Source organism: Primulina eburnea, chromosome 1 (assembly GCF_022965805.1).
Source record: "Primulina eburnea isolate SZY01 chromosome 1, ASM2296580v1, whole genome shotgun sequence".
In the NCBI taxonomy this organism is placed as follows: domain Eukaryota; kingdom Viridiplantae; phylum Streptophyta; class Magnoliopsida; order Lamiales; family Gesneriaceae; genus Primulina; species Primulina eburnea.
Genome location: NC_133101.1, coordinates 16875380 through 16884462, shown reverse-complemented (window position 1 = coordinate 16884462; position 9083 = coordinate 16875380). Strand labels below are relative to the sequence as shown.

The following is a 9083-nucleotide window of genomic DNA, read 5'->3' as shown; positions in this document are numbered from 1 at the left end:
ATTACTAAATAATTATCTTATACATTAAAATACTAACATCTCATAAAATACTAATTTTAAAAGTTTTAAACTCTTAAAATTGCTAAATAATGATTTAGGCTCAAAAATGCTAAAACTCACTAAATTATTTAAAAATGCCCCCAAACTCAACTTAAAATAAAATACCATCTTTAAAATTGCCAAAAATCGTCGCCGAGTCTTTTCCTCAATCCCGCTTCGAATAATCGCCTGAAACATGAAACTCAAAAGACATTTTAACGTGCATGACGTAACATAACTTAATTTAAAATAGTGCAGTTAAATAAATTATGCATGACTAAACTCCTTTAAAATAAATTGAATGTTTTAATAATTTAAATAGATGCATGGGTTATACGTGTACTGAAATCGGGTTCTACAGTTGCATAGCTAGACACAAGAGAAAAAATTCAGTAGCAAGCAAGAAAATAAATCGCTCCATCTCCTCCGCACCGGATCGTCTCATTCTTTCGTTTTTCTTTCAAAACGAAACCAGGCATGCATATATTCTTCCTTGACTCTTCAATCAAGTCCTATTATCAATTATTTTCATTATATGAACAGGTTTTGATAGCCAAAAACCGAAATGTTTCAAGAATTTTTCAGAAAACAACACATGCAGATTTTCGGTTTTCTTGATGCTCTTCACGGGTTGCTTTGCTGTGTTGGTTTCAGGTATTGGTTCGGTTCAAGGCTCCCAAGGCGACTCCTAGACATGTAATAGGATGCATTAGGACCATGTTGGTCCATTAAAACAAGCCCCATGCTTGCTGGAAAACCGAAATAACAGCAACCTCCCCATAGGTGCAGATTGGTGTTTCAAAATTCTGTTTGCTGTCATGTGGGGAACGAATCTGATCTTGGCTACCCCAAGGCCCATAGCCATGGTTAGATCACTTCCCTAGCATGTCTAAGACGTGACTAAGTTGCCCTTTTGGTGGCTTGGTCCATGGTGCATCGGTTTTTAAATCAAACCCAAGAACAGCCCCTGCACCCTTTCGCTCCTCTTCATTTTACAGCATGTGTGTGTTCAATTTGGTGGAATGGTGTGGATCTTGGTTGGCCTATGGCCCTTAGCCACGGTTCATACCATGCCCCTAGATGTCTAGATTGTGCCATGGTCAATCAAATGGCCACTGGAACGATCCGTGACAGCAAAACAAGAACCATACCCCGACGTGCAGAATTGCTCTTGGGTGAACTCCTTCCGATTGTTGCTGGAATATTTCGAATTGTGGCTGGCCTAGGGCCCTTAGCCATGGTTCAAATCATTCCTTGGGATGTTGGTAAGGGTCTCTGGTCGGTGGTTCAAAGCCCCAATGGCCGGCAGACTCGAAAACGACACAAGAAAAGCACATGTACAGCTGTTGTATTTTTGGACAGCAAGTTGCTGTGACGGTTCAGAGGCTCGTTCGAGTTATTGGTTGGCTTTTAGCCTATGGTCTTGGACTGGACAGTGCCTTATTGAGTTAGGAAGGTCATGTTTTTGACCGTTCATGATTCGGATCATTTTTGAGATCGTACGAGAATTTACGGTGCGATGTGCCAAATTGACTCTCGAAAGAGTGTTTCTTGTTTTGGCCTCCATTCACCTAGATTTCGACCCTCACTATTTTAGTAGCATTAATTTATCATTTTTAGCGTATTTTAATCATGACTATATGATGGTTCAGTGTTGGTTCGGGTTGGTTTAGAGTCATGATTAAATACGGAGTCGTTAGACGTAGTTGTTGCATTTTCGAACTTAGTTGCATAGTTTGGTCAAGTAAAAGCTATTACATATTTTGCATGACATATTTAGGTTGCAACGAGCCTGGGAGCGATCCAATCCAGTTGGTAAAACAATACAGGAATTTTCATTATGCCATTTAATTATATTACGTGCATAAAAATAGAAAATACTTATTTTTGAGATTTATGCGATATTGCTTGTGGTCAATTCACTATTATGGGAGCATTATTTTATACGATCGCCAGTGATCGCTCAGTTCAGTTTGGTACCACCCGGTCGCCAGTGACCGGCCAGCTCAGTTCAGTTTTATACTCCCCGGTAGCCAGATACCGATCAGTTCAGTTCAGTGCAGGGGCCACATGCGTAGACCATAATCTCAACAGAAAAATTATTACCAGTTATTTCAGTACAGGGCTCCAAGGAGCAAACATTTTTACTATGATTTTTCAGTTCAGTTATGCACGCATTATAATTGCTCAGTACAAGTTATTTCTAGTATGCCTCATGACATAATATTTTATCCATGAAAATTATATTTTACTCGTTACCTACGAAATATGCATGTTGAGTCTTTAGACTCACTAGACTTGATTGTTGTAGGTACTGATGAGGCCAGGGCCGAGGGCGGGGACCAGTGAGCCAGCTTGGGTCGGCAGTAGTGGCACCCGAGGACCTCAGTTCAGCATTTGTTATTTTTATGCAAACATTTTATCAGTTGTTGGATATTCTTAAATTGTTATTTTGCAAACAAATATTTAATTCCGCTGCCATCTTGAATATCAAACTTTGTTTATCGGTTTAATTATGAATGAGACATTTTAATTATTTAAAAAGAAAATTTTTAATTTTCTGCAAATTTTCAAGCAAGGATTTTTGGGCCTTCACAATATATATATATATATATATATATATATATATATATATATATATATATATAAAATTTCAAGCAAATATTTGTATATATATATATATATATATATATATATATATATATATATATATATATAAAAGCTTAGTTTTTTTACTAAAATACTAAGTTCTCATCAAAATGACAATTTTTTTAAAAAAAGAAAAATATATCATGAAACTCGAAATTAGTGTGGTGCAATAAATTATTGAAAACATTTAAATTTTTGTAGGACCGAACGCTTGTCGTTTTACCAAATGCTAGAGTTTGTGGTAATGGCGCAACTCAAAACTTTTAAACCGCACTGCAACTCGAGTACCACGGTTCATTCGCTCTACCAAGCAGAGACAGTTATTGCACCCAAGTATCTCTTACAATAATTGCACTCCTTGCAATCAATGGGAATCGAACATGTGACATTGACTCTCATACCAATTGTAGGACCAAGTGTTTGTTGATTTACCAAAAGTTATAGCTGATGATAATGGTGCAACTCGAATCTTTTAAACCGCGCAAGCTCAAGCACCACAGTTCGATCGCTCTACCAAGCAGAAACAATTGTTAAACCCAACAATCGTCTTCCCGATAATTGCACTCATTGCAATCAATAAGAATAGAACATGTGACCTTGGCTCTGCTGGTAGTAATGGTGCAACTCAAATCTTTATAAATTTTGGTAAAGCGACAAGCGCTCGGTTCTACAATTATCGTTTTACCAAAAACTATAGCTGGTGGTAATGGTGCAACTCAAATCTTTTACGCCGCACAACAGCTCAAGCACCACGGTTCGATCGTTCTACCAAGCATAGACAATTATTGCACCCAACAATCTATCTCCCAATAATTGCACTCCTTGCAATCAATGGAATCGAACTCGTGACCTTGGCTCTGATACCAATTGTAGGACCGAGTGTTTGCCGCTTTAACAAAAATTATAGCTAGTGGTAATAGTGCAACTCAAATTTTTTAAATCGCACAGCAATTCAAACACCACGGTTCGATCGCTCTATCAAGCATAGACAATTATTGTACCAAACAAATTTTGTACAATTTTTATTATTAATTATATAAAATAACGTCTCGTTGTGTATTGCAGTAATGAAATAATAATTGACTTTAAACCAAGACTTGAACTCAAAAAAATAAAATGGAAAAGAAAAGAAAGAAGACCCGACTGTTTACTCTATATGGTTGTAGGCATCTCCTCCTCTCTGCTAGCAAGATCCGGATTGTTAGCGGTGCAGACCCAAGTAGCATAAATCGGAGAGTTGTCTGTCCCACTGAAGAGAGAAACTAGTTTGATCATTGAATTCTGCTTCATAAACTGCAGAGATCTGTCTTTTACTGGTCAAGTTTTTGCCGTCATCCTCTTCAGGTATTTTGTCCTTGTATTCAGTTACACTATAATTTAGCTGCTGATTTTAGGAACAATTTGATGGTTTCTTGGGTGCCGAAGTGAATGTTGAGTGAAATCTTGGATCTTTTGACTTGGGTAATCAATTTGTTACGTTTATTGATTGTATATGGAAATGGGTTGTTGGAATTTGTTATAAAGATTTGATTCGACTTCATTGACTTGGGATTTTATTTCAATAATTTGTTGATTTGCCCAGTTGAAGCTCATGGTTTGTGGAAAATCTCCATTTGCTTTTTCCTGGGATTGGATCTTTGACTTGTGCTTGTTTCAATATGTTTCCGGATTTTACAGTCTTTTGAGTTTTCTTTAGGTTTATTTTTCTTTCTTTTAGTGATGGTGAAGTCAGAGTAAATTTCAGAATCATTCATACGAACCTAAATCCGTAAAAACTTGTACTTGGATTATCGGGTATCATTTTACCATTCAAATCTGAAGATTTTTAAAAATTCTGGAGTCGAGGGGGTGTATTGGTTATAGACTTTTAATGACTTTTATGGAGTTTAAAAGTCTAGAGGTATTCAAACTAGACTTTTATATACTCCATAAAAGTTTAGTGGTATTCAATGTAAACTTTTGTAGAATTTTAAAAAGTCATGTGGTATTCAAACTTGACTTTTAAAAACTCTATAAAACTCTATAGGTATTCAAAATGTCAATAGACTTTTAATGACTCTATGGAATTCTATTAAGTACAAGAATTATAGCCTAAAGTACAATAATAAAATGTCAACAAAAGTCTTTGATTCAACCTAAAGATTTGGATGTACATTTAATACAAATTTTCATTCTTTTCTCATCTATTTATTTTTCCTTTTATATGTACTTTTTAAAAACTAAAATTTAATTTTTTTATTAATTATTATATAACATTTTATTTTTAATTATTTTCTTTAATTTTAGTTAATATATCTTAAATTATTGTATAAGCAAATTCATACCGATACTATACCAAAATTTTCGGTATACCGAACCAAAAAAACCTTACATTTTAAAAAAATTTATAATTTATTGTTTTAAAATATTATATATCTTAAACTTTTTGTATATTTTTCCGGTATTTCGGTATATACCAAAATTTTCAAATTGGATATCGTTACCGTACCGAAAAATTCGGTATTGTTACCGTACCGTACCGAAATCTTCGGTATACTTAAAATTCGGTAAATTCCATATTTTTTTGTTACGGAAATCTCGGTATACTGAAAATTCGGTATTTTTTCCCACTCCTAACAGGGCTTGTATTGGCATGTGCTATATTACACAATTTTCTTTGAAAGACGTGTCAATTTGATGAATTTCAAATTGAACTAGATAATGAAGCTCAATTGTCTTCATCAGCACAAGTTTATGAAGGTGACGACTTTGATCAGTTATTTAATACTCAAAAACAACAACGAGCAAATGCTAATGCATGGAGGGATATCATAGTTAATGGAATATAGAACGATGTTGATTAAATTGTCAGTAATGATGATTTTTTTTATAAAAGACTACTCATTATTTTGAGTGTTCTTTTAATAAAATTTTATTATGAACTTATAAAAATATTATTCATTAATATGTTTTATTGACATAAAGAATTGAAATTTTGATTTCAATAAATTGGATAGTTCATTTGTCGTTTTTCATAAATTAAATTGATTTAACTTTTAAGTAAGTAAAATTCATTTACATTCATAAATAAAAATAATAATTTAAAATTGAAGAGGTTATCTATGTCCAATAATTATTTTAAAAAAATTAATAAAAAATAAATCACAATTATAAACTACAAAATTCACATAATTCTATGAAAAAGTTTACAAAAGTCTACAAAAATCTTGAAAATAAGTTTACAAGAGTCTATGAAATTTGTTTTACAATTATATGAGATTCCATAAAAGTCAATAAAAATCCATCAACTCCACAAAAGTTCATCATTTAAAAAAAATCATTAAAAGTCTTTGAAAGTATAGAATGAATACACCTTAATTTGGTTTTAAAAAAAAGAGTTAGTCGTTGGGGTATATTAATGATTTACAACCATTGCATTTCACTCTTAGTTCAGCCTATGCAAACTGCAAGATTTTTGATATGGTGACAGAGAGGACTTGCATGAAAATAGATGAAAAGCAGTTTTGAGTTTTGATTAAAAAAACTTACTTGGTTATGAAGCAGAAAGCAGAAGAGAGAGGGCTTTCCCGTGAAAGGAGTTCAATTGTTTCGAGTTCTGCCTAGAATTATATCAATCTTTCAGGAGTTTGGAATGATGTCATTTGCTCAATAATGTAGATTTTGTTAGTACTGAATCATTCCATCCTTAAGCTTGCCATTGGCATTTATTTTGTGTATCAATCATATATAGGTCTCAAAAGGTAAAATCCTAAACAAGTGCACAGTCTCAATGTATTTAATAGTTGAAGCTTGTATTTGAAGAAATGAAGTAGAAAAATACATAAGTTTTATAGATGTGACATGAGCTGTGCGGTGCAACCCACATATATAAGGGAACCACGTCTTTTTTTCTTTTTACTTTTGGACTTTATCTTCATGTTAGATAATTACGGGTGCATATTAAGAGTTTATTGCAAAAAAAAGAAAAAAGAAGGGCTGTTCACACAGGCAACATTATGAATTTGATTATGCAATGGGTTTTGTGACATATCATGATTGTCTGGTAATGTTGCGATGTTAGACATCTATGTTTGTTCTGGCTATGATATTGGCAGGAAGAACTGCCCAATTCCATTAAAAATTCATAATGGGAGTTCATTGATGTGGTATTTTGGAAAATTGCTAGATTTTTTCCCTAGCATGAGTAATTTTTTCTTTTATAGAAAATATTTTAATGTTGTGACATGATTTTGTGCACTCAGCATTGGGAAATGAGAAGTAGCGAATCAAAACGGGTCGACGAAATCATTATGTCCGGGCAGACTCCCAATAGAAACCAAAGATCCAAGGGAATCAAAGTTAAGCATGTTCTTCAGATATTTTTGTTACTTGCTGTTTGTTTTTGGTTGATATACCAAGTTAAGCACTCCCATGATAAGAAGAAAGAATTTGATGAAAGTGATGTGAAAGCCTCGATTACCAGAGGAGGTAGTGACGGTTTTATAAGACTTGGTAGAAAAGATATCCGTCCTCAAGAGGAGGATGCTATCACTAAGAATGAGCAGCATGACGAAGAAGCAGAAAAAGAGGAGGAAACAACAGGACTTGTGGACGAAAATAAGCATGAAGAAGATGAGTTGGAAGACAAGAAAGTTGAAGATACTGAGAACGAAAAAGTGGAAGGTGGAGATGACGAGATAGAAGATCATGGACAAGAGAAGTTAGATCCAGAGGTTGATCGTGAAGAAGATTTTGTAGATGGTGAGAAGGAGAGGGACGGCGATGATGAGAATGAGAACAAGAATGAAGAAAAAGATTCCGAAGATGGACAAGTGGAGAAGGAAAGTTCCATAGAAAAAGGTGATCGTGATGGAGATGATACAAGTATCCACGAGGCACGCGAGGAACATTACAAGGCTGATGATGCTTCGAGTGCGGTAACTCATGATACCCAAGTAGAGACTACTGAAACCGAGAATCAAAATGATGAAAACATTAATGAACAACCAGATAACATTTTGGAAGAAACTAATATGGGCGAGAAGAGGATAAAGTTGGAGGAAGGTGGTGAAATGGTTCTGGATGAGAAACATTCAAATGTAACAATAGGTGAAGATAAGGAAAATGTGGTGGAAGACTCTGAAAACGGCTCATCTCTTATCACCACGGTTAGGGAAGTCTCCGACGATAATTTGAAAACTGGCAACAGCTCACGAGAGATCTCAACAAAGACGCGTGATCAGGAAATTCTATCTGAGGGTGCATCTTTTGAAAGATTGAACTTGCAAAGTATTGATGTAGAGCAGGCCAATAATTCTATTTTCGTCATGGATGATGGTCATATTGCCTCTAATTCTACAAATCCTAATGACACCAAAGATGAAGAGTCAAGCACGCTGAAGTCGTCTGAAATGTCTAATAATACAGATTCTTCAACAGAAACAAATGATGTGATTGATGCTCAGAAATCTGATGCAGATGATGGTGCAAGTGAAATATTGGAATCTGAAAATACCGAAAATTCCGAAGAAATTCAACAGTACTCAATTGATGTATCTGATTCTTCCCATTCCTTGGAGGAGACAGATGCCCGCTTGGATCCTGATACCCTCCCCGAGATACAAACTGAAGGTAGTAATACTGAAGATGCTGCATCAGAATGAAGTATCTTGGTACTATAAGCCGCATCAATTCCCTTGAATTGAAGTCCTCCCACGTGTTTCTTTTTTGCAAACACAAATATCTCAGAGTGCCCCTTTTGTGTGTAATGTTTCTTACCATATAGAGAATCCGCTGGTAAAATGTGGAAAAGATGAAGCTATTTCATATACTTTTTTTTGTTATTTCATTTGAGTATTGACCTTCTAAATGGAAATATTTAGTTAAGTTTCTGTGTGGCATAAATGTTCATAATAAATGTAATCGTATTTTAATTCTCGATAATTCATGATATTTGTAATATTATTGAGTGTATGAAGTATATAATTGACAATAAAAATGAGAAAATATGTTGTGATAATGAAATATTGTATTAATAATTGATTTATTTTGAAAATTATGTTGAACCGTCATATATAAGCGACAAATGTTACGTTTTCTGGCATATTAATCTGAGTATTATTTATAATGAGATGAAATCAATTTCATTAAAGCTATACATAACACTGAAACTTTTATGTTTTGAGTTTTGTCCAAGTCCATTCCGAAATAGGGGTAAAATCACCTCGAAGTGTGTCATACGCATTGAAGTTCTTCCATTGACACATTTTAAGAGAATGAGCATTACTTCCGTGTCTGGTATTCAAATTGAGTCAGATCAATGGTAAATGAAAGACAAGATATAGATCTTCAATCTCATGTTGACGACTGTTGCTAATTCCAAATGCAAAATAGAGTTTCGGACAGAACAAGGAGCA

The 9083-nt window shown here is 34.3% G+C and overlaps 1 protein-coding gene across 3 annotated transcripts; it reads left to right on the top strand.

The window, feature by feature from the left end:
- The first annotated feature begins 3802 nt into the window (after nt 1-3802).
- LOC140828578 (uncharacterized) lies at nt 3803-8705 on the top strand. Of its 3 annotated transcripts, none has more exons than XM_073191522.1 (2): nt 3803-4149; nt 6930-8705. In XM_073191522.1, exons 1-2 carry the CDS (start codon nt 4117-4119, stop codon nt 8328-8330), a joined length of 1434 nt encoding a protein of 477 aa, XP_073047623.1. In that variant the 5' UTR covers nt 3803-4116; the 3' UTR covers nt 8331-8705. The 3 variants fall into 3 exon arrangements, with proteins under 3 accessions (XP_073047623.1, XP_073047637.1, XP_073047631.1); XM_073191536.1 differs by having other exon boundaries at nt 3804-4004; XM_073191530.1 differs by having other exon boundaries at nt 3804-4032.
- Nucleotides 8706-9083: the final 378 nt, after the last annotated feature.

Excerpts from the sequence above, each read along its gene's own strand:
- LOC140828578 (XM_073191522.1), top strand. The coding sequence starts at position 4,117 with ATGTTGAGTGAAATCTTGGATCTTTTGACTTGG. Across the intron at positions 4,150-6,929 it reads TCTTGGATCTTTTGACTTGG|CATTGGGAAATGAGAAGTAG; the intron begins GTAATCAATTTG and ends TTGTGCACTCAG.